This window comes from Haemaphysalis longicornis, unplaced genomic scaffold, assembly GCF_048455015.1.
Source record: "Haemaphysalis longicornis isolate Haplotype H1 unplaced genomic scaffold, Haemaphysalis longicornis Haplotype H1 scaffold_7, whole genome shotgun sequence".
Lineage (NCBI taxonomy): Eukaryota > Metazoa > Arthropoda > Arachnida > Ixodida > Ixodidae > Haemaphysalis > Haemaphysalis longicornis.
The window spans coordinates 31,300,691-31,326,584 of NW_027526422.1; the positions used below are offsets into that span (position 1 = coordinate 31,300,691).

Here is a 25,894-nt window from a genome sequence, read left to right on the forward strand (position 1 = left end):
CAGATGGCTGGATCAGGCTGTGGGAAGAGGAGGAAGACGAGGAAAAAAAGAGGGGACGGGCTATCCGAAGCTGCCCGATCAGTGGTTCGGGCCTGCGTCTTGGACCTCCAGGCCGGCGAGAAGACACGGCGTACCTCTCGTTCTTGTTCCGGAGGAGTGCTCAAACAGCCCTGGTGCCCGCTTGCCTCGCGGCGTAGGCCCGAGGAACTCAACTTCTCAGCAGTCTCGGCCAGTAACTGACGCTGACATCCGAGCCGGGACTTGGGTTTGGTGAGACGCCGCGAGGACATTCTCCAGAGACTTGTGTTTTGCGTAACTACCCGTCTGTGTGTGTGTTGGGTCCTGGGAACTATTCGCCAGTCTTTCATTTCGTGGTCTTGTCTTTGTGTTGGAAATACAAGTGCTGGCAACGGGGCGAGTCGTAGGTCTGGTGCGAGATACTAGTTGGACTCCTGATCATTACAGGGGGCTACTGCTATAGGTTTCACCCCATGCACTTACTCTGGATGGTGTGACCTTAGGGACGCACAGGGCATGTGAAAGCTAGCAGTGTGGTGCATGGCAGTGGTTACTGCTTCTGAGGACCATTTAAGGGCTCTTGAAGCTAGCACGGCGACCATGAACTCTTGGCGATTCAAGGTGTCATTAGCATAACTTCATGCTGAGCCACAAGAGGTGACTAAATGTAGTGGTCTATGTCCTTGTTCATGTACTGCAGGGTTCCAGGCTAACTATATTAACTGCACCAGACCCGTCGGGAGAGGGCAGTGCTGGTGTAGCTACTGCTGCAACGGCTGTGACGTGTCCGTCGAACATAGCAATTGTCTTTAAGTGCCATAGTTGCATCTATGCAGGTCACTTTATACAGCTGTTTTCAACTAACCATATAAATATATTTTTAATATGCACTCGGATATAAAAGTATTTGTTCTAATTCCCTAGGCAGCTTCTTCACTCGTGCTTCTCCCAGATGCTGCACTTGCGCACTGGATTCATGGGTGAGCCAGGAGCACAGCCGAATATCTTGCCAAACTTGTTAAAATTCATCAGCGGTGCATTCACCCTGCAAGTAACGAGAATAAAGCCGTTTCAGGGGTGAATGTATTAGTAGTGCACCCGTCCAACAACTTTCTTTTTTCTTTTAAATGCAGAGCATTTCAGTAACTCACGATGTCACCCGCGTTGACGTCCGTAGGCGTCCGTAGTCGCAGTCCGCACCCCTCCCCCTACACTATATATAAAAAAAATATTATCCGGCGCCTGGTTTCGATCCCTCGACCCTGCGGGCGGAACGCAATGTACATGGTGCTCTACCCACTGCGTCACAAAGCCGACACAGAATGGGAGGCTACGAACGCGCCTTATATCCTTGACTCATTCAAATTACTGCTGACGAGCGCTCTCTCGTCAGCATTGCCACAAGTGCACCAACATTAACGTAACGCAAACTAAACGTCGTGCGCCCCCGGAAATGCTCTGAATTTGATCGTGCCCCTCTCGAGGGGGATGTTTCACTGCGTCGCCATGCGAACAGTTTGCCATTATAGTTTCCGCCCGCTCCGGTCGGTGTCGCCACGGTTCAAACCATGGCAGGGGAGCTGCGCGGGCGTTCGTTGATCGGCGTGCGTTCCGGCGTGGTGGTTTGATTTAATTTTTTTAAGTGCGAATGCACTTTATAAGCGACCCTGAATTCCGTTGACCGCCGTCCGTCCACATAGCAACAGCTGCGGGTGCGCGCGCTCCTCGTCTTCCTTGGCAACGGGGGGAGATGGCACATACCCACGTGGGAGATTGGCCAGGAATCTCCTCGTCTTCCTTGGCAACGGGGGGAGATGGGCGCGCGCTGCCTGGCCGCTGACATGGCACATACCCACGTGGGGGATTGGCCAGGAATCGGGCGTGAGAAGGGCTAATGCACCCGCTTAAAGGAGTACTGACACGAAATTTCAAAGCTGAGATCCGCTCTAGCAATCAAGTACAACGACAACACAAATAGGTGTCTGTGCATGGCACATACCCACGTGGGGGATTGGCCAGGAATCGGGCGTGAGAAGGGCTAATGCACCCGCTTACAGGAGTACTGACACGAAATTTCAAAGCTGAGATCCGCTCTAGCAATCAAGTACAACGACAGCACAAATAGGTGTCTGTGAATAAATGCATCTTTCTTTCTTTGTAGTTGTGTGTGTGTGTGATCTCTCTTTCGCGAACATTACCGAACCGCGCAAATTCAACTCCTGCATTCGCACTTTCACATTCTTCCCCTCGGGGAAATGCGGGGAATTTTTTGCTTTCGTTCTTTGTCGTACCCCTGTCCTGCTTTGTCCATTGTTTTCCTGTTACCTATGCCCTGTGGCAAAATGGCGTAATAAAAAAAAGAAAGCAGATTCGCATACTGAAAGCAGCTCCGTATTTTATTTGCGGGTACAGTTCTTTTGTCGGCCCCACCCACCAGTTCCGGAGCTTCTCAATCGTATTTCATTTGCACGAGGGAGCAGCTCAAAGCTGCCCAAACCGCTCTCGGCTCGCGAGGAGTAGCTAGCAGATGGCATTGGCGAAAGGAAACTCGGGTCTTCGCGTTCTCGCTCGTTCTGGCATCACTTGATCACCTGCTTGGTGCAAGAATGGCAAGATTGTCTGGTGTACCTTCACAGTTTGTGATTATAGACAACATTAAGACGCCGGTGTATCTGGTCTTTGACTAAGACTGGGTACCGGTGTTTTATGGAGGGAGAGAAAACTTTGTTGCAGTACGTTTAGGGAGTCAGGATGGCCGCAGGCTCCACCCTGGCGGCGACTAGCGTAGCCCTGTCCACGGAGGAGAGTTGTGTCCCCATGTCCGAGCTACCCCGCGCCCCTCTAACTGCTCGTCAGAGGAAATTAGAGGGAAAGTGCCAATAAGGCAGCCCTAGTGTCACTAGATTAGATATCCTGTCTGAGTTCTCCAAACTACTTCGACCATGTCGAAATGGAGCAACGAGATAGACGCCGGCTTCATAACGCGAAGGACCCACGCTCGATTGCGGCCACTGAAGCGTTTTTTTAGGGGAAAAGCCCCTTAGGGGCTCGGTCTGTCGTCGTCGCCGTAGTCACGGTACTAAAACACAGTGACACTTTTTCCAACGCCTCGTGCTTCAAGCAAAGCTGTGTCCCTCTACCCCCCAATGGCTTCATCTCCGTGGGCAAAAACGCCAAGGCGCCAAGAATGCATTTATGCACTGCATGCTTCGCTTCTCTCCATGTTTCACGTTAGTGGAAATGGCGCGGGATTTTTTTCTTTCAATTCTCCCATGATCATTCTTCATCATCGTCAAAGAAAGTTGGCTTTTCTGCAAAGCTTATTCTCGTTACAGACGCCATCGGCGAGAACACTAAAGCTTCGCTTTGAAAACTATTCGTTGTAATAATTTCTAACCAAATAACTATTACCGGAGTTGTAACGTCGCATTGTCAGCGCCTACGCGCAGCGCTGACGCTAGCAGACAATCGTCTGCAGACAAATCGTCTGCTCCTCTGCAGACTGCAGTTCGCCTGTCGCATAGAGTTAACACTACCAGAGCTCTTCGATGTTAGGGCAGTGACTCTGAATACTACTGACTGTCGCGCCGGTACAGTGGTTGTAGCGCCTGATCCAGTGCAGCTCAGAGCAGGTTTGAGCCGACAGGGCTCTTCGATTTACAGTTCGGACTCGCCACGGGTAGTCCGAGAATTTTCCTTTGGCACGTCTGCTTTGGCGTTAGGCAAGCCACTCTGCATTCCAGACACCCCTGGTGTTGGATAGCAACGGAAACGAGCCCGCCTCTTTCTTGCTGGCTCGGCACTTCCGTCTCGGGAGGCTTCGAAATTGCTGCTGTCTCAGGAACAGCACATCTGTGCTCCTAGAAAGTTCACGCAATCACCCTAATGGGATACCACTTGCATAGATGGCAGGGTCATTTCACGCCAAACGTCCTAGACGCACGGTGCGCTCGACCATCCCCTATATTACACTACAAAAAATCTTGGTCAATTGCTTCACTACATTATTCGACCTCGTAACCAAATTTGGGAAGAGAAGTTTTTTCTCTCTAGCAGCAATCTGAGTTCCCTACGGAATCTCTCCCTGCCGCGGGGTAAACTACGATGCGGTGAAGCGAACTTACGGCCCGCCGACAGAGGCCGTTGTGGCCCCTGTATATATATAAAAAAAATTTTCTCGCTTAAAACAAAGAGTAATCTGAATAAACGTTTAGAAATAAATGCCTTTTGTGCGCTCTTTTAAATAAGCCAGACTATTTTTACATGGACCGCCACACTGCGATAAGCGCTTGAACATGGGCAATATTGCAAATTTTTCAAACTTCGTGTGTTTACCGCCATGAAACTGCTCGCTTCTCGACTCCCATATTTCGTTCCCGCGCTTGCCGTCAACAGTATCAACACATTTTTTCAGCTAAATTGTCTCTGAAAAAGTTATAACAGCTCTAAAAGAATGTCTAAATATGGACCAGAAGCGTCGCATAGCTTCTCCGCAAAGCACGCCTCGAGCTCTGCCTGTTAGGGGCGCCACTGAAATCGCCCTAGCGGCCCGTTTCGAAAGCAGTCGCGGGAGTTGCCGGCCAGCTCACCACTGTCGCCGTTGCTTTTGAGGCACGTTCGCGACTGATATTTTCCGTTTGTATGCGTTGGAAATACATATTTATGTGGACCAGTCACTCTGTTCGCAAACGTGGTGCATTTACGGGAGTGTAAATGCTTCTGACGCGATCTTACTCTGGTACATTCGGTCCGCATAAGCGCCAGGTGTATGTCACAAGCCGGCGTCACGAAACCGGCATATATGCAAGGATCCTATTGTAATTACACTGCCCTGAAATTGACTAATAGTAACTCCGTAATCGACCAGATTTAAAAGAAATCCCCAAGGTGGAGTAAGTTTCTGTGAAGGAAAGTTTGACAACCACCTAAATGCAGCCATACGGCTACAAAGCCGTATGGCTGCATTCAGGTGGATGTCAAACTTTCCTTCACAGAAACTCCGTAAGCAGCGTTCGTTCAGATGCTCATTCTACGGCTATACACTGCGATGTAAATCGGTTTCGTGTAGCTCCATAATCTAGCGGAGCACTCATACCTGACAGCCCGCCAATTACGCTTCATATCTCGGATATTGATCACTACCCTGAACAAGCCAATGTGGCATAAATATCACGGGCATTCTACGCAATAAGTATAATTGATAACGCAAAATACACGCGGGAGTCAGCACAAAGAATTTACGGCTGGGTCGTCTTGTCGCGAGGTGAGCTTCCCCAAACAGTCATCGGTTACATATATATTCCGCTTATATCCGCGGTCGTGACTAAACGCTTTTTCGAAACATCATCATATGACACAGGGAGCCTGCAGAATCTAGCACAAAAGTGAAATCAGGGGGCCTTATCAGATACCACACTCAATCCAACGACACCTTTTATCGCTTGTGAACTTCCTCACTGTACTTCATAAAATGTGTCCTCCGAGTGATCCCCTGTTCGTTAAAGTAGAAAAACAAAATAAAGGTGAACGCGCAGCTTGTGTGTGATTTACTGAAACGGCCTTTCCTTGATTTCGCTCCGCATTTGTACACGATATTTAAGCGCCCCTCCTCCCCGTCCCTGTCTTGGAAAACATCAGTGCATTTCGCATCTAGTTGGTCTAGTGAGTTCAACCTTGCTTAAGGTAAGACGAACGTCTCTAGGATTTGCAAAGCTGCACTGTTTTTTTTTTTTCATTCTCGCACGAACTATTACATTGCTTCCGGACTTGGCAGACCATTTATTTTTCCGTGGTTTCATTAACTCTCCTTGGTCCGCTCTATCAGGCGGGAGTGGGCACATATTTAACGACCCATAGACTTGGAATATACTTAACATGTTCGCGTGGCCTCTATTTCTATAAAACGCACAAGTTATTGCCAGGTATATTAGGTAATCACCTCCTCGAATGATATTTTTGGACGACGTATACATTAAAAACAAGGCCGAATTCGTCGGCCGCGCTGAAAAACGAAACCTGCCCCTCACTGTGCCAATATCAGGTCTAACCGAGGCGTCAATAGAATTCACTTGCGCCTGAGATATTCGGAGGTGACAGTGGTGATATGCCGCTGCCGTCGCCGACGCGAAGAAGCGCGCAGTACCGCGTCCCCGGTTAGCTCTTGTTGGCGTTCGAGCACTCTAACAACTCTAATCAGGACGCAGCTGTTTTTTTTTAAATGCCCTAAACTTACTATTTGCTTACAGACATCCCAATAACAAGATGTTTAGGACGTGGAAAGGCAAAAAGAAGCGAAAGAGAACCAAAACACTGCTTGAGCCGCTATCAGCTGCGCTGCGGACATCCCGTAAGCGCCGCGGAGAAGCGGCGGCAGGCGGCGCAGCGATCGCGAAGCTCGAGGCGTATAGCGGTGGCCAGTGTGCTGTAGCAAGGAAGTGTTATTTTTTTCTACCAACAGTAAATCATTTAACCGCGCTCCGTATGATATTTTTGGTATTCGTTTTCCGCAACGTAGGTTTTGGTCACAGCCAAAACCTACGTTGCTGTTAGAGAGAGAGAGAGAGAGAGTTTCCTCCAAAAATTGGTTAAGAAGACGAATAGTGAAGGGATTCTCCAGGATTTTTTATAGTGTAATCGGAGTGGTCGAGCGTTTGGCGTGGAATCACCCGCTAGCTGACTTACAGGTATGCGATTGTAATGATACTCCAAGGGCAGTATTTGATGTGGTCCTGTGAAGTAACCAAGTGATTTGGAAGCGATTTGAAGGTGGGCGGGGCTTACGACCATAGCTGAAGAAAATAATTATCCTAAGCCTAAGGACACCTTTGGCTGGATACACATTTTTCTACTACTCAATGGCATGCGTGCTAACTATTCGCATTTCCTTCTTTTGCATTTTGTGGTTCTAGAAACCAGTTTTTATTTCGGCATCTGAACAGTTTTTTCACAAAGTTTGGCCTTGGCATTTCCAACTGCAGCTTTAATTAAACACCATTTATTTTAAACAACAGCTCTTTACCCACTTCAAACATCCTGCATCGTGTAATGAGGCTACTACATTTTAGGGGCAAAACCCCTTAGGGGCTCGGGCTGTCAGCGTCTCCTGTCGTCGCCGTATCATGTAGTGACGGTACCAAAACACCGGGCCTCTCGTTTTCCAACGCCTCGCGCTAGAACGTTTTATCTCCGTGGGTAAAAACGCGTGCTAAAAGAACACACCGGGACACTCGTTTTTCAACGCGTCGCGCTTGAACGCTTCTTGCTTCAGAGACACCAGACTTACAGCAAAGCTCTATACCTCTACCCCTCAACGGTTTCATCTCCGTGGGCAAAATCACCAAGGCGCCAATAATGCACTTATACACTGCATGCTTCGCCCCTCCCCAGGTATCACGTTAGTGGAGATGGCACTCCTTTTGTAAAAAAAAAGAGCAGTCGTACCCTCTGCGTGGCACTCGAAATGCACTTGCAAGAGCCTTCAAGTGGGCTACAATTGACATCGTGAATAAAATTAATGGGAAGGCAATCATCTACTCTCCCTTAAAGGAACTGCAAAATTCGTACCAATCTGTCAGTAGCAAGCTACTATTAGACTTGGCGGTCGGACTCCGCACTGGTGTTCCTGCTGAGTGTCTTAATTGTATTTAGCCACGCGTGCTTTGGATAACTCGAGACATTTTTCTAGGTTCCATGGCTTGTTTATTCGTGCCTTCACTTCCTTAGCCCCTTAATGTAGTCTGTCGCGCTTTCCCTTTCCCTTCCCAAAATCTAGCCCTAAAACGAGGTAAGAAAATTATGGAAGACCCTTTGGTGGTTTCTTATTTGTGCGTGAGCATCTCGTGTACTTGAGGATGGAGTCAACGCGCTCGCTTTGCCCTGGCTTAATAAAAAGCCCACATCTCGGCGTTTCTCGCGCGCTGTTGACGAGCCGCATCTACGCACCGTGCTTTGCGCTCTTCCGCTGCCTCAGTGGTCACCTTTACTCACTTGACGGCGGCATCTGCTGCCTGCCGCAAAGAAATGTTTTTGCGGCAACACAGCCATCTCGTGCTTTGCAGTGCCTTTCTTGCACTCCCAATGTTTCTAAGTCGTATGATTTCCTTTACAAAGTTTAGGTGGTTTTGGGGCCTAGACTGTGACCTTGAATGTGACCTTCCAAGGTCAATCGACAGCACTCACCGAAATCTGCCAGGGCTAACTTTCCCTTCCAGAACCAAGTCGCGGAGCGCCGACTTGTCCATGTTTTCGCAGAGCCCCTGCAGCACACGTAAAATGCTTCAGCCAACAGCCGCCACCGTTTGATGAGCACTGCTGTCGAAACTGCCTAAGACCATGGGGCGAAATTCTTACTTGTGTCCATTTCAAGAAGAGGCGTAACTTCTGTTGTGAGGCCTGTACCACAGCACAGAAACCAGCGCCCTCGCCATGCTTGCCTTGTTTGCGTCACATGCGTGTCGTTTGGACTCAGCCAATCAGAATTCGCTCGAAGTGGACACATTGAAATAGGCATGAATTCCGCCCGGTAGGTCATCTACCTGGATTGCTGAAAAAGAAAGCTATTTTCTCCATAATTATAGACGACTGTTAGAAAAATGCCTAGCAGTCATTATAGACCACTGTTACAGAAATGCTTAGTAGTCCTCTGCGAGGTAAGTTTAAGCTTTAGCGCGTCTATAGGTCACACCAAAATCGTTAGGTGTACAAATTTCCCGCATACACGACGCGAAAAGTTATCATCGCCGCTTGCACCAAGAGCCAGGGCCTCGATCCACGATGCTCTGAAATCTCCCACAGACTGCATTGTGCAGACTGCAATTACGCCTATGTCTGACGACCGGTACTCCGTTATTGGGTTTTATTTCGCTAATTCGAGCAGAAAAGCGCGATGAAGACACCCCGGGGACCTCACCATGATCTAATTTGCCAAGTGCTGAAACCTGGTAGGGAATGACGCCATGCATACGTGTATTTGACGAAATAGGGAACACGCTACACGTAGTGCATGCAGCAGATATAGACCTCCCAGCGGGAGCTATATAGAACTCCAAGGGGAAGCGCTAGGGGACGTAAGGTGTTGCCCGCTGTCGACGCCGTACCAGGGCGAACGAAAGGAAGAAGACCTGGTCGAAGGCCGCTCCATCGATGTGGTGGATGGTGTGCTCCTTGAGGGAACTGGCGTGGGCCTCGCGATACGCCTGCGCCCAAGGAGTCGATGGGCGCGTTTGTGAACAACAGTTGCGCGCGCAAGTAAAAAAAAAGAAAAAAAAACTTTCAACTACACGTTACAAAGGCAGAAACGTGGACTGCTAGGAAAACGAGTGCACCAGCTTGCCTGCCCGCTAGTGTTGGCACGTGATTCTGGGAAAACAGACTAGCTTTACAGTGTGCTGACCTTTTGATTCCCAGATTTGGGCTAAGAGGTATAGGTCATTACACATCAATCGCATAGAAGAACCGTGGCAAGTTGGTCGCGTATTCTGGAGGTCGTGGGCTCGGATCCCACTCGGCGGGCATTTTTCTCCACTAAAAAAAAAATCGTTTCAAGAAGAATACAATGACCTGCCACATTTTGTCCTTTGCTTTCCTTGTTATTGCTTTCCTTGACTGCCTACCCTGATTTCTGTCTGCATTCAACGAGCCCCTCATTACCCATTCTGATTCGCCATATGCATAGTAAGGTTCTCTATTCTGGCAGTCTTGGTGCCATAGGTAGCTGTTCAACGCTGGCCGACCGCTCCCGACAAGTCGTAGACGCTCGAGTGACGGCCCGGGGGTTAAGAGGAAGGTTCCCTTCACCCCGACTAGTCGGAGTGGCACTGGCTGCCACCCGCAAGTACAGGAAATAATTACCTTGAGTTAAATACCCATGAAAGTGAAGGGGAGAACAGCCCCGCTTGTAGCGTAGTGGTAATCGCACCAGCCGCGTGTTCTGGAAGGTTCGGATCCCACTCGGCGGGCATTTTTTCTCCACTTTCTTTAAAAGAAACAAACATTTCAAGAAGAATAAAATGGCCTACCACATTTTCCCCTTTGCTTTCGTTGGCATTCTTGACTGCCTACCCTTATTTCTGTCTAGTGCGTGCGTGCGTGCGTGTGTGCGTGTGTGCGTGTGTGCGTGTGTGCGTGCGTGTGTGTGTGTGTGTGTGTGTGTGTGTGTGTGTGTGTGTGTGTGTGTGTGTGTGTGTGTGTGTGTGTGTGTGTGTGTGTGTGTGTGTGTGTATGAGTGGCTGCCTTTATGGCAACTCCGCCAGAGAGCACGGGAATAAGATATGTGTGGTGGAGTAAAATTACAGTTTAGTCCGTGGGCCGAGGGGGAAACCCGACGTAGTTATGCCAAAAAGTTGATTGATTTGATTGATTGTGGGGGTTTAACGCGCCGACGCAACGCAGGCGATGAGGCGCGCCGTAGTGGAGGGCTCCGGATTAATTTTGACCACCTGGGGATCTTTAACGTGCGCCGAAATCTCGTACACACGGGCGTTTTTGCTTTTCGCCTCCATCAGAAAAGCGGCCGCCGCGGCCGGGAAACGAACCCGCGACCTCGTGCTCAGCAGCGCAACGCCTTAGCCACTGAGCCACCGCGGCGGGTTGCCAAAAAGTTGATCACCAAACTCCTTGCTCCGCTGCAAAGGACGTTGAAAAATCACTCGCAATTCTTGATAAGGCGTTACCAAAGAGGAGGTGAAGTGCTTTCCAAAAACAAAATCAAGTTGGAGGCTGGTTTATATAATTTTTCGCATTCCGATTCCGATTATGACGCTTAAATTTATCGTATGTGCGTCCAAATGTCGTTCTTGCAACACATGCCCTCTCTGCCGAGGGTGACACGTCGCACCATTCATGACGTCAGCGGAGGACACCGTTCGGCCGCGCTGGCTGTCTGAATTCCAGCCAGTTGGGTTAGCCAAGGCTTTAAACAAGTCATTTTGGGAGAGGTACTCTGGATAAATTAATAAGCGGAGGGCATACCTCGTAGAGGGGAGGCACCACTATGTTGTCCAAGATGTTTTCCGGGAGTGTGGACATGCCGTCAATCTGCGATTGTGCAAAAAATAGTTATGAAAGAACAAACCTACGGGTCCTCGGTGCTTCGCACTACGGGAGCAAGATGGTACAGTCGAACCTCGTTATATAACAGCGGAGTAGTATGGGGACAGTAATTTAGTTCTTTATATCTGATATTCCCTGCAACAGTAGAGCTAAGAATCGGTTCTAACCAATCTGTAATCTGGATACCGCAAAAATCCTTGATACCAAAATGAACTATTTTCATCTTCGAACCTACTACAAACAAGGTAACCCTTATCTTTGTCCTTGTGGCATGTCAAGCTGAATGAATCAGAACATGAAACGGGAAATTACAGCAGAATAAAAACAGGCCTGCGTTCCTATTTTTTCGTAGAAGGATGTGATCTTTGCCTGGTGTCTATCTACAGCACTGAGCAGGATGAAGTTTTCCACCATGTCCACGAACAAAGGGGGAAGAGGGGGGGGGAAATTTTCTACTTCTGCAGCTCCGGACGCCGGGAGTTTTTCCAGATACCTTCTCAGCCTACTGGTCAAATATCTCTTCGTTATATCCGATAGTGCGCGCGGATCTCACAGTTTCACTTTAGTTATAAAATAATAAGTGTCATTGAAATAAAGCGTGACCAATCGAAGTTTGTATTTAGTTCGCTATAGCCGATAATTGGCTTATAACGAGGTTCAACTGTATATGCAAGATTATGTGTGCTACGCAACATTCCGCTTGTAGAACGAATCGCTGCAGCTTTCTTCGTCAGAATTGCAATCGCAACATGAATAAGCTTTCACAGTAAGCAGACAAGCAGAACTCGAGGTATTAGTATAGCCTTTTCCAGCACGTAACTTGCCGTCATCTTGAAAAATGGATTTTTTGCGGAGAAGGTGGCTTCTCAAGTTTAGCAGAAAAAAAGGGTACTTCTACTGCGCTAACTCAGGTTTCTGGAATTCAACAGCCTGAGGAATGGCACGTTTTCATTGTCTGGACATCTGCCTCTGAAAAATTGGGAAAGATATGAATTCTCGGTGACGTTGTGAATAGCCACTCAAGATGCGGGGCCCTTGATTTTTGTGCCACAAAAAAAAAATAAAATAATGAATTTAAAATACACGTTCCACACGCACGGCTTCCACTAAGCACCTCGGCGTCGCCATTTTTTCAGTGTCGATGACTGATAGCAAACATGGCGAGCGTGCGTGGGTAAACCGCACTGTGCAAAGACACACGATTTCATTCACTGCGCGTTCTCGTCGTCCGCCCGATTTGTGAAATGCGGAGGGCGTGTGTACGCGTACCGTAAGGTTGAGTTCTCGCACGGTGAAGCTTGCGTACTGCTCGACGAGACAGCGCATGTCGTCGCTCATGGTGGTGCCGTTGCTGCCCGGCGGCTCTTGCCATACTGCACGGTCACGCTCCGGGTCGTACATAATGCCTGAAATGGCACCACGGTTGTTATTTCTGGGGTATTTGCATAGATCGTACGGGCTAACCATTGGGGTAAATACTGACATCCGGCTGAGGGCTGTGATCAGTTTGCAGAAAAAGATGGTACCAAAAGTGATGTTCCGGGCGCGTAATTTTCCCCTTTTCGGGGAATTTCAAGGTGTAATTTTGTCCGAAAGGGAAAAGGGGAATCTTTATTAGATTCAGGGAATTTTAGGAATCTTGGAGTAAAAAGGAAAAATAATGTCAGTGAACCGACCTCGCATCGTTTATTACTTTGTTTTCTTTTAAAAGTTCTCTTACACTTCGTCTGATTGATGTTCAAATATCCACACATTCGCGCTCGCGCAAGCCACAAGCATCAAAGATTCCTTCCAATCCAGTTAATAAAACAGGACTAGAGTGAATATTCTAGTTCACTTTAACAGGGGGGAGCATAGAGGAAAGAATACTCCACGGGAGATATATAGTAAAGGTTGAAGCGGCAATGGCTGAGGGGCTGAAGCCTGTTCTTGTTCCTGCGCAGTATACAAAAAATTATTTCGGGGGCACTTTAGTCCGCGTGCTGTCAACAAGATATGGCGTCCGCAGTGCCGGTGCTGAGCTAAAACTGCCTCAATTACGCAACAATGCCTTGTTCTTTTTCACATGCTCAGTTTTAACTTAGAGCTTTAGCATGCAAACTAAGCTTGCTGCTTATGCACAAAATCTGAAATGCATAGTCGAATGTTGCTGAGCAGCAGATATAGTAGACTTTAGTTCAGCTGAAACTCTGATTTTCTGAACGGCGTGTGCGTGCTGAAGGCTACGTAATGTGGCGCTGGCGAATGCCCAAAACCGAACAGGAATTCGCGTAAAGATCTATCAGCTAAAAAGCGAGAATGCAGGGAAATTTTCAGGGATTTTTTTTGAGAAACTTGCAGGAAAAAAATGCTACAAAAAAGGGAATTTTCGAACCTAGAAATAGCAATTTTTCTTGCCAGTACGGAACATCACTGGGTACCAGCAGCATTACGATGGATCATGTTTTAGGAAGAGCGTAAAAAAAACTTTACCACCCCTTCGTAAAGGAAGTTGAGAGAAGCGCGAACGCTTTACCTCATCAAAAGTGCGCCAAAACATTCGCCAAAAGTGCATCAACCTTCCCTGAAAGTGCGTTCAATCGATCGTCAAACCTTCAAATACCCAAGTCGCGAACGAAGAACGAACCCATAGGACGATTTTTTTGCTCACCAAGTAAACGCATCTACGAGTGATGTAAATGTATACCGATACGTGGTTTATTGGCTAAAGGTATACTATTAAAACGAAGCTTTGGCGCTCTCACCGATGCGTCTGTAACGCCAATACGCCCTGCAGAAAGCCCACTTCCTCTGAAGATGATGATGAATGATCGTGGGTGAAGTAAAAAAAAAAAAACACGCTTCACTGGCCGTAATCGAACCTAGGTCCCTCGCGTTACTAAGCCGCCGCCTACCCGAGTGCTTGATTTCTTTTTTTCTCTCTTTATTACCGGCTTGGTACAGTGAACAAAAAACAAAAAAAAATGACACATGCCTCAACACAACATGATAAAAAAAACCTCCAAACAATGACACATGCCTCAACACAAATAATGATAATAACCTCTCCCGCTGCTATACGGGTGGTGCGTGTTAAAAGCGTTTCAGGTTAACTAGTTCATCCAAGATGTTAGCCCAGTCAGGTTGCTCGTCTTGCACAGGTTCACAGGAGGATTATGCGAGTGGTCTGCGATGCTGTTTGACACCACTGCATAAAGCCGTCTTGTCTTCTTTTTAGATGCGACGCTGAGAGCATCTCTTGCTCTCGGCTCTGTCCCTCCTGCGTCGCGGCGTCCGTTGTCCGCGCTGCTGCGCCTCTCCTGCCCTCTCCGCGATAGCGCACACTCTCACCCAAACATCTGCGGCGCGTGGCGTAGCGTGACAGTTGGCGGTGCTGCACTCGGCGGAGCGCGCGCTCTGCGCATGTGCAACGCCCTCTCTCTCCGCGGTGTCCTCTCCTTCGGCGCTGAGCATATAACCGGTGTGCCGCGCTCCGGCGGCCTTTCGGTCGACGGTCGCTCTCCGCTTGCGCTTGTACTCTGGAACCCCCTCAGCGTCGCATCACACCAGGGTTCCCGCGAGGGGAGGTGGGCGTAATTTTTTTTCGTAGTTATCTCAGTGCGGAGTGAGGCTTCACTTTAATAAGCACTACTAAAATGAACCAAGTGCGATATCCTTGGAAGGTCAACCTTTTGTCAGGTTACTGACTGACCGTAATATCTTTTTGCTGGTTTAAATGCGATAGCCTTGAAAGCTCAACCTAGTGTCACCAGATGAGGGTACAGAGTATCGGCACTCTTTTCTCTTATCGTTCCGCGCCGCCGCCATGATAATTGGTCAGTTCGCATCAAGTGATATTTTTTGTTTACACTGCGACATTGGTTCATGGGCGCCGCCATTTTGGTTATGCATTTTAGTCGGTCCACTCTGGTAGACTTAGCTTGTCCTCCCTGCTCTGCGGCTGCGCGAGACCGATGTCGTTCCAAATGCGAATCAAAGATAACGCGTGTAGCAGAATTTCAGTAGCAGGAGTGTGTCCGAAGATGCCGTTTTGCTGCATCTTCGGCAGTGTTGTTAGCAAACGACCCGGTCGAAGTTAGTGGCGAGGCCGTAGACGCGGCAATCCTGCAACACTGATAAGCGCCAAAATGGCCGCCGTTGCTGACTTGCATGCCTCAGTGGCGGTACTCTAGCTGATACCTTATCTACTAGCTCAACCTTTAATCAGGTTACTGACTGAACGCAATATTTTCTGCTGGCCTAGCTGTTATCATCATTCCTTCAGCATCCAACTATATGTATACGATACCTTCTTAATAAGGTCGCTGTGGCCCTTTCTCATCACGTGTTCAAACTTTCTTCTTTTTGTTCGCTTGTGCTATGTGCGGCTCTTACAGTCCCTCAAGTGCTATTATTCGAAAGGCGATCCTTCCTTCTCACTTTGCATGTTAACTCCAGCATACTCGCTCCGGCTGCGGTACTCCTTCAGGGAGAGCGCTTCGGTTTCGTACGGCATCACTGGCTTTGCCACTGTCCTCTAGGCTTGTAGAATAGCTCTGCGATGTTCTTCAGCCGTGGTAGACAGCAGAGAGCATGCGCAGAGAGTTACCTGCGCATGAGCACAGCCGGTGTTGGCCCTTCTGCGCATGCGCAATCACGCTGGTGGACTGCCGTGTACCGTAACAGGACCACTTCTCCGCCTGGCTATAGCTCTCTGTCAATGTACCGTTAGAAGCTGTAGCGGGCACTTCAAAAAAAAAAAAAAAAAATCGTGCTCGTCGGGATGACTGTTTCTCTACAAGACACGTGTGATAGGAAGCTGTGGTTGCGGACTAACGCCCACTCACCATTTTGGGGACACACTTTGGCGAGCTCTCTCCCGATGCGAAACGTCACTCGGGGATCGTCAAAAGGTCTGCGGAATGGCAGAACAGAAAAGTCACAGCGCAATAATTATTTGAGGTAAAACTTCCTTCGTTTGCACGCTTGAAAAAAGCTTCAGGCAGCGCTCACCATCACTCTGTCAAGTAAGTGGGTAACACGGTTCTTTTTACGCAAACATACAAATATTGCTTTCCTACTCAAATGCCTGAACAAAGCAATCTTTCTGCGAAAAAGGTACCTGCCTCTTTCATAAAGAATCTGGAACGAGACGATTGCGTTCATCCTTCTCTTCGTCGTCCCAGTGGCGCCAGCAACAAACAAACAGGAGAAAAAGGCCGCTAAGCGAAGGCCACAGAGATAGGAGAGCGAAGGAGACCAGAGGGTGCCAACAAACAAAATCAAGATGTCTACGGCGCAGCTTTGTTAGAATGAAGGTAGTTTTGAACATATATATATATATATATTGGAAACGGCATTTTTGCGCGCTGTACAAATATTTTATGTGGTTACACGGAAAACCAGTCACGACACAGGTCTCGAAGCCTGAGGCATGCACTACTCGCTTCATCACTACGATATCATTTGTTCTATACCTAGTCCCCACAAAAGGAGGGAAACTGTTTTTGGAAGCACTCACGCGGAAATCCATCAAGTTTGCTGTTGGATTTCCTCTCATCCACAGCAACGGTAAGCTTCTCTGTACAAGCACACGCAGAACACTGGACGAGCCAATTACAATTCACATAACGGATAAACGAACCTCAGCTCGAGGAATGCAAATCCTGACCAAGGTTCACTATTACACTAAGGTTGAACCGAAACTTGAACCTAGCAAAAGGTCATACGTGGTCGACAAGGTTTGGGTACACTAACTGCCGCACCTTTGCACGGAAGATGAAAAACAAAGGCAAACCTCAACGGCGTCCCTCAAAAAACTGATTAAGTGGAGCACTTTTCAGTAGCCAAGGTGCAGCTTGTATCAAGCAATTTAAATATGTGGCATATCTCGCAACGCTAAAAACACTTGATGCATCAACAGCAGCAATAACTTCCGGAAACACTACTGAAGGCCGTGTAGAAAAAGATGATGAAGTAGTAGAAGGGAAAGAAGTAGAATCTCGGAACGGCGGCGTGCAGTCTCTGTCTTCTCTTCGCCCGTCCCTTTCTTTACGTTTGGGGCCGAAATCCCGCGCGGAAATGTCTTTTCTCTCTACGCACGAATGGTAGGGCTTCATCTTTTGTCTACTCCGCCTCCTCGCGCTGCGAGTAGGGGAAGAATCGTCTGTAACGTACGGCCCTGAACGACACGGGTGAAGAGAGTAATGCCACAGCGATGGATCACTTCAAGATGAAGCTTTCGACGGGACTATCCCGACTGGTGAGGCAGCTAAATGAGGCTCGCAGCATGCTAGACGACGAAAAGGACATCGCCAAACTCCTCGGGATGCACGATAGACTCTTTGCTAGCAACGCCGAGATTGTCAGAATCTACGGTGACCTTGCCCCACGTGTTATGGCGGATGATACCGGGCTCGAAGCTCTAGTCCACCACAGTGACCTGGCCATCAAGATGCTGGTCGATCTTTGCTCTAGATGGTCTCACTTGATTCACGGTTAGAACGCCTTCTGCAAGCGCCAGTGGCCAGAATCATACCGTTACCTCAAGGAATTTCCACTGGACCCCAGTCGCTCCCCTTCCAGTCAGCGCCAACAAGGGCACCAATTTGTGCTTAACTGTGGGAGGGACACGCAGCAACCGAGTCGCCAGCCAACGCCCGCGGAATCGTCTATTTTTCTACGGGAAGCGTTGTGCACAACACAAGGGAGAAACCGGAAGAGAAAAATTCTGATTGATTGATAGTAGGGTTTAACGCGCCGACGCAACTCAGGCGATGAGGTGCGCCGTAGTGGAGGTCTCTGGATTAATTTTGACCACCTGTGGATCTTTAACATGCGCCAAAATCTCGTACACACGGACGTTTTTGCTCTTCGCCTCCATCAGAAAAGTGGCCGCCGCGGCCGGGAATCGAACCCGCGACCTCGTGCTCAGCAGCGCAACGCCTTAGCCACTGAGCCACCCTGGCGGTTAAGATAAAAATTATCAAGCCTGTGTTTCCGGATTCCGTGCATCAACGGGAAGCATTGGTAACTTCAACGAGCTGTCTTCCAATCAGCAAGGCAGTACTTCGTCGCGCATCGAACGGTCGACCCGGCATGAGCGCCGTAGGCTATCACAGCTTCGAAGACGAACTTCTATCACGGACGCGTCCAGCAAGCCAACAACGGACAAGACGGAAGCGGAGCCATCTCGCAATACCATCGCTGAAGCTCTGCGGAATATTAAATCGGAAAGCGTGTTCCGAAGCCCAGGCTTTACGCCAGATTTAGCCGAACGGAAGGCGAGACTAACCTATAACGGAGGAGGTATTCCTGAAAGAAGTAGAAGCGACACTGCCGTGCCGCCAGGGCTATCGCTTCTAAGCCCCTTTAAACGCGACTACCGAGGCGCCAAGTTCACCACTCCTCGACGAAAATCGCACAGGCCGTCAACTGTCGGGCCCGATACCGTGGTCGCTGCCCAGAACAAGTTGGTCGAAGAATCTACTACGAGCGCCGAATTAGTGACTGAAACGCTCACCATGGAAACAACTGGCCAATATAAAGGGCAGAAGTGGTTACCACAGAATAGCAAGACTTCGTGTGCCTTCCAGGAAACCTTCAGGCCGGGAGGAGGACTTGACACACTGGAAGAGTTGCGACTCAGTTCGTCCAAAGGTAGCAGACCAACCAGAACCAAATACGTTCCAGCGAAGTTCACGGACGGCATCACGAAGACAGCTATTGAAATGTCGAAGACTGCAGAAATAGACTGTTCAACCAGTTCATGGCTCAGCAAAAGCATCAGCCCTATCACGTCGACAAATACTACTGCTGCCCAACGTAGAAACGTAAATTCCCTTCAAGCGTCTGGCCGCATGGACTTGTGGAAGATGTCCGCACTTCACCCCGGGTTCTTTGCAAAGCAGCATCGTGGTGACCACGTGGGTTCAAGGGTTAGGTACTACTTGGTACGCTCTCACATGAAAGGCCGAAAAAAAGAAGAGGAGAACCTAGACAAGCGGATAAGTTCGTATCTCATTCCGGCATGAGAGCCAAGGCAGACCGTACAAATGACAACAGGGACGGCTCTGAAGACTGCTCTGACAGCAGGGTATCACCAAAGAACTGTAAGAAGTGCCACCGTGGTATAACCGAATGTGGCGAGAAAAGATACTCTTCACAAATGTGCTTGCTTTCACGGAAGCACGTCCGAAAGAAAAGGCAGTACCAGGCCGCAAGAAATGTCAGCTGGAGCATCGAACCCTACTACAAAGACAAAAGTTGTAGAAGGTTATCTTCAAGGATGACTTCAAGCTTCGTCCACACAAGCTGGTCGCGCAGGAAAAGTCGACCACGAAAACAGCACTGGACCGCGCCAAGCTTTTCTACGGCTGTAGGAAAGGACGATGTGACGGAAACGGACATGCATGATCGGCACTCATTGAGACAGTGGGATCTAGAAACCACAATTTATGCAGATAAGGTTTGCGTCTTCCTGCAGGGGGGAGGATGTTGAACGGGGGTTCGTGGGATTGTGCCTGCATTTTCCTGGGGCGGAGAATGTAGAAAGAGGATGAAGTAAAAGTGATAGAGAAAGAAGAAGTAGAATCTCAACGGTGGCCTACAGTCTCTGTCTTCTCTTCGCACGTCCCTTGCTTTACAGCCCGTTTATGCAGCCCGTTTCCAGGACCTTCCATACCATGCACGCACGACTAGCGTGGCAGCCTGTTTGCGCAATATTCGCCCTCAAAGTGCGTGTACGACTGCTTCACCTTAACAATTGTAGTGCAAGTAAGCAAGCTTTACATGCAGAGGTCTGTCATGCAAAACGCGTTAAGACATGCCATCTCCGCAAAGGTACCAGGGATGGAGCTTTTAAAGCAAACTATGAACAAGGCTAGAAAAAGCAATTGATCCGATGCGGGAGGAGGTGATTGGCGGGGCAATCGCACCGGGGGCTTCTTTGCGCGCATATGCTATGCGCTCGAAAGAGTGATAAAAAAAAAACAATCGTATTCATTAAACGCCGTTCACCTGTATCTCCCCTCGGCACTATTTCACGATTACAGGTGCGCTGACAATGCACGGAGGGAGTTCCGATACACGCGGAGGATGTATACGCCACAGACGACACGCTGAGTTGGCAGTTCAGCTTCCTTACTCGCTCAGCCGTAGAATAATGTGGCAAAGGATTAATTAGTATTTTTTGTTAACCAGGAAATGAAGTATGCCGTACACGAGGGACAACGGAAGGCAGGGGTGATGTTTTGTTTTGTCACCACTGCCTTCCCTCGTGTTCGGCATACTTCATTTTCTGTTTAGCCGTAGCCTTGCAAGGGCTATGCGGAGTTAGGAAAACAGAGCAGCTGCCACGTGCGCCGGGCTACGTCTCTTGCGGTCGGGTTTATCCTCGTAATTGGCTTCTGCAGCGGGCATATTCTAAAATTAAGAGCCAATTCGCTGTCCCAATGGAGTGAAACGAGACAAGAAAGGGCAGCTAGCCTATGCATTCGCAGCGTGCGGCATCCCATGCATGTCAATCGGCGCTCACTGTAGGCTGAAGTGACGGCTTGCCAAAGCGAATCGGAGAGTGCAGTCGTTCACTACACTGGCCAATCATGCTAGCAATGAGTAAGCAGCGGTAGTCAATGGTGGAATCATAAGCACCCTGTATATAACCCGTGCTTTCTTCCAGAAATAGGCGTGGGTAGTGGGGAGCAAGTGGTTTAGCTGGCATAAAAGGATTTCTGGCTTGCTTCAAATGACGAGGAGACGCAAAAATAAGATGAATGTGTGCCCCAGCCTTTAGCGGTAGCCAATATGTGTTCGCTCACCGTACAATAGCACTTGTATTCGCTGATTACACGCAGCTCTGACCGCATGCATCTCACCATGCCACGACTACTAGTCGTGGCATGGTGAGATGCATGCGGTCCTCCTAAACTATCTTGAAATCGCTCTTTGAAGTACCATGACCTTGGCGGAGAGGGGTCACGTGCAGTGTACGCTGCTGAACCGAGCTTTTTTAAACTGGACTGCGTATAACTGGAAGCGTTCAAGTGCCGTTGAGTGGATGTGGAAGCGAATGGTGTCTCAAATCTGACTTACAGGTTTTCGTCGTTGTAAAAGAACGGCTCGTGAAAAAGGCTCAGTGGTAGCTCTGAAAACAAAGGCAAAAATAAGAGAGCTTAAAAGTTTGTTAAGCTAGGGGAAGCTGGCAGACATTTTGTATACTGCGACACAAAACGCGCTCAAAACTCGGCAAATGTGCGATCTTGTCACTTTTTTTTTTCTTACCGAAGACATTCCTCAGTGGGTCGTAGGCGCAAGACAGGTCAAACACGGACCGCCTCCACCTGAAAATTACAGAACGTCGTAGTAGGAGCGCCTTTGCAACGCAACGTTTATAACACACGCTGGCACATGTTCAACGACAACGAAACTGCATTCAGGCACTAACCCCGTGGCGGTGCCATTGAGCGCATCATCCCAGAAGGAACGGCTGACCAGAGACCGAGCGACATAGTAACCCTCCAGGGCGTTCCCGTCTTCCACAGAGGGCACCTGCCGAAAGAAAACGAACAGCCCGCAAAAAAGTGATGATTTGTCTTTGCGCCGCGTAACAGCACTATACATAGAAGGTAACGTTTGTGTGGTGTGTACGAATAGGCTGTAGTTTTTTTTTGTTTTGTTTTTCGAAGCAAGAAACGCAGTCTGCCCGGGTTCAGTTTTATTGCAATTTTCCCGCACATGTGGTGGCAACGGGACGAGACCACGTACACGCACTGCAAGACTTCAAACGGGGGAAAGTTTTTACAGTCCTTACGACTAAAGCCCTAACAACATGCACGCGTAAAACCGACGTACTCGCGCAACGACGTACGCCTGCGGCGGCATACGCCCCTGCCTTTACGCCGGCCGACGACGTCGGACAGGGCGAGTAACCACATATCGCCGCAACGCGCGCGTAAACCAATGCGTCACGCAGTGTGGCTCGACTACTTCGGACTCAGCTTTGTGGCGACCAGTTCAACTACATTTTAACTCAAATAAAGCAAATAATGCCTATTCTCCCAAAAATACGTATATTTAATACAGAAACAACTAAAACCGTTCTTGGGACATTAAAAAACGTTAAGGATTAGTATGCATACTTGGCAGGCACAAAACCCTTCCGCTACATTTGGCGTAAAACTGCCTTGCTCCAATAGTTGCTTGTTGCTTCGCGTGTTTCGTTCAGTTGTTTGGTCACCGTATTTTACAAATTACTTCGTTTTATCGCATAACGAATAGTGAAGTTAGCTTATTTATCAATTCACTGTCTTGTTATGCGACCTGACCGCCGATAACATCACCGCCAGAGGTGTACGTCAACACCGTGCGCCCGAAAGTTTGCGTCGATGTCTGGCGGGCTCTGACTTGGGCGTAACAAGCGCGTACCAATGCATTCGGCGTACGCCGGAGTACGCCGGTTCCTTACGCGCTTACGCCGGTTTACGTCGTTGCGCGAGTACGTCGGTTTTACGCGTGCGTGTGGTTGGGCCTTAGGCATGTAGCCCGTTTATGGGCGCCGAACGCACCCTGCATATACCCTATAAACATGAAGGGGACAAGTATCTTTTTGTATTTGGCCAGCTGCATAGCACGGTAAAATTCTGGTGTGTAGTAAGATGTAATATTACAAAGGGACCATGTAACACTTTTGATAAGCACTTTCACTCTTTCCTTCGCGTCTTGAACCACTGCGAAAGCTATAGTTATCGCCAGCACGGAGCGGCGCTGCGTTATTTGCTCGTCGCGCCAGATACGCCTTCCATTTCTGCTTTGTTTTTGTGGCTTTATTTTTAAATTTGCTATCGAAAAGCGTTCATTTCTGCAACTGAAGGCAAGCCGACCTACAGCCGCTAAATGGCCTTATTGACGTAATTCGAGCCATCGAAGAATGTCGACAACGGGAAAGAGAGAAAAATCTTTTGAGCGAGTTTACAAGTTATCTGATGGGCATAGACCAGTAATTCTTGGCTGAGGTACTTTGCGACGCCTAATCTAAGTACTGGGTGTGTTGGGTGACTACGTTCTGCAAGCATTTGGGATTTTAAAAAATGAAAAAGTGTTGCAGGGTCCCTTTAACGGAAGCTGGGAAGCAAATTGATACCCGCTACGCGCGAAGGTACGATTGGTCGCACAGACGGCTGCTGCAAGATCATTCAAGAATGGATGTGGATGAGTAGACTCGTGTGAATGGCCGGTAGTTCTAAATATGCACTTGAACATTAGACTGGTTCATATTAACTTCAATGGTAAGACTGATAAAAACCGAAGTACATCAAACCTTAGCCAACACAAAGCGAATTCGCGGGTATGTGTCTCAGGAAGTTCTCTACTCCAGAAATTCACTGAGATTCTTCTTCGCCAAAAACTGTTTAAGTTAAGATGAATAAAACATGATAGATTTCGTATTTTCTGGAAAACCAGTACCTATATGGGTATCATTGGAGAAAAGTTCACGGAGTGGATTTTTCTACTTTATATTATGTTAGCTTTCTGGCTCAGTGAACTGGCATCTGCGTTCATTTTGTAAGTGCTGCTCTGTTGGATGTTCTTGCCCGCATCACAGCCGCTTCAAGATCGTGCGTGCAAATAAACTTTTCGCCCACCAGCGGGGACACGTTGTCGCAGGGGGTCAAACTCGGGCCAAGAATCTGCCGCCCGGACGTCCGCATTAAGAGCAACAGGGATGAATATGATATATACACAGGCGCCCGCTTCCTATTAAATGCAGAGCATTTCAGTAACTCACGATGTCACCCGCGTTGTCCCGTCGTAGTCCGCACCGTCGTTGACCGCACCCCTCCCCCTACACTATATAAAAGAAAATACTATCCGGCGCCTGGTTTCGATCCCTCGACCCTGCGGGCGGAACGCAATGTACATGGTGCTCTACCCACTGCGCCACAAAGCCGACACAGAATGGGAGGCTACGAACGCGCCTTATATCGTTGACTCATTCAAATTACTGCTGATGAGCGCTCTCTCGTCAGCAGTTGCCACAAGTGCAACAACATTAACGTAACGCAAACTACTTAACGTCGTGCGCCCCCGGAAATGCTCTGCATTTGATCGTGCCCCTCGCGAGGGGGATGTTTCACTGCGTCGCCATGCGAACAGTTTGCCACGCTTTAGCTTCAGTTCTTTTTTGTAGAAATCAATGTTCATTTACACGTCATCGTTATCAACTATAGCCACTGCAACATAAACCAAACTACAAAAGTTACTTACACCACTGTAAAAGTTCATGTCCATGTTTAGCGCCTTGGATACATTTGGTGCGAAGCTGTCCAGGTGAAGTTTCTCCAGCTACAGGAATGAAGCGAGAAAGTTCCGGAAACATGAGGTTAGATTGTTAATGAATAATTAAGCAGAAAATTAATACCTCTTTACTTGGTCTCTTAAATGTGCTTTCACTATTGCTCCAGGGAACCACAAAAAGCTAAGCCAAAGGCCGCCAATTTTACGCGGAACAAATGCATTCCGTGGCCCGAGGACATGTGCTCTCGTAAAATGTCATATCATTATGTATAGTGCGAGCAGTAAAATGTCATGGCCGACTAACTGAACAGAAATCAGATCTGTGGCACCGTAAATGCAGACGACAATCCGTCCGACAATGACAAAGCTCACAAGCCGTCTCAATTTTTAGAAAAGTTTTCTCGCTTTTAGCTTTTTCACAGTAATATGAATGGTATGTATTTGCAGCGTTTTATAGTGGAGCTCGCTTTTAAGCTTAAGAGCTGGAACCAGCAGAGTCAAACTTGTCACACCAAAGCTCGGGGCGTTGATTTGAACTCGAACAGAGAATTCGATGTGACTGCGCCGTCGGGACCCGGAGGTCTAGATGCAGTGTTGTAAGAGAAATAATCTCGAGGAACCCTAACAGCCGACCCTGAAGGTTGCATTACATTGAATAATCTATTCTCGGTGATGTTTCTCGGCGCACGTTACCTAAAATACTGTGTTCGCGATCTGCCAGATGCCATCCTGTTTCGAGCGTGGCACCATGGCAGCTGCCATATTGTGAGAATTAGAAAATAATTGTGAAAGGCAAACCTTGATCTCTGGCGCCATTTTCTCGTGAAAAACGAAGTACCCGTAAATTTCCTCCCCACAAATTTCCAACATTAGGCTTAAACACTCCTCTAAACTTCCCAAGAAAAAAAAAATTAGGCAACGTCTACAACTACCTTAGCTGTGCGTTTATAGCAACGCAGCAAGCACACGATCAGAAAATACCTGGTTAAAATAAGCCGTGCATTCATCACAGCCGTCATATTTAACGGCGATGTTTAGTTTCTTACCTTGTAGTTGCATTCAGCGTAATTGTCGAGGCGAGATTTGGCATAGTCGGCGAAGAAGCTTCTCAATGCCGACACCACGCCGGTGAACTTGGCGAAATGCTGGGAGAGCGAGAGAGAAAGAGACAGATAGGCGGGGAGATAGATTGATATAAACAACGCGCATCAGCGTGCTGTTTAGCCCTGGCATCCTTTATTTGCTGCAACACACGTAGTACAATTACCGTTCACTGACACCGCATTTACAGCCCTTTTAAAGATATCAAGATAGCGCCATACATTTACCCTGCTGTGTTAAAAGAAACCAAGTCGCCACCTGAGACTGCGTTACCTTATCTTTGGTCTCGGCTGTGGCCCACAGTAATTCAAATAAACTAAAATCTCACAGCTACCCTTCGCCCGCGCATTTATCCACTTCAGTGTGAACCTGATGGTAGGCTTGGTAACCCCAAAGGCGCCGTATTGGGTCACCTATGTTCACTAATAATTCTGGCGTGGTGAATTCTTGGTGT

General features: G+C 48.4%; 1 protein-coding gene across 1 annotated transcript in view; it reads right to left on the reverse strand.

The window, feature by feature from the left end:
• Nucleotides 1-912: 912 nt before the first annotated feature.
• LOC144146229 (neprilysin-1-like) overlaps nucleotides 913-25,894 on the reverse strand; it is a 58,744-nt gene continuing 33,762 nt past the window's right edge. The window contains exons 13-23 of the mRNA XM_077678193.1: nucleotides 25,386-25,484; nucleotides 24,310-24,387; nucleotides 21,491-21,594; nucleotides 21,328-21,386; nucleotides 21,139-21,190; nucleotides 15,894-15,961; nucleotides 12,337-12,473; nucleotides 10,987-11,052; nucleotides 9,114-9,212; nucleotides 8,197-8,273; nucleotides 913-1,063 (exon numbers count right to left, since the gene is read on the reverse strand). Of these exons, the coding sequence (XP_077534319.1) occupies nucleotides 952-1,063; nucleotides 8,197-8,273; nucleotides 9,114-9,212; nucleotides 10,987-11,052; nucleotides 12,337-12,473; nucleotides 15,894-15,961; nucleotides 21,139-21,190; nucleotides 21,328-21,386; nucleotides 21,491-21,594; nucleotides 24,310-24,387; nucleotides 25,386-25,484 (951 nt within the window). The 3' untranslated portion in view covers nucleotides 913-951. The remainder of the gene's footprint in view (nucleotides 1,064-8,196; nucleotides 8,274-9,113; nucleotides 9,213-10,986; nucleotides 11,053-12,336; nucleotides 12,474-15,893; nucleotides 15,962-21,138; nucleotides 21,191-21,327; nucleotides 21,387-21,490; nucleotides 21,595-24,309; nucleotides 24,388-25,385; nucleotides 25,485-25,894) is intronic.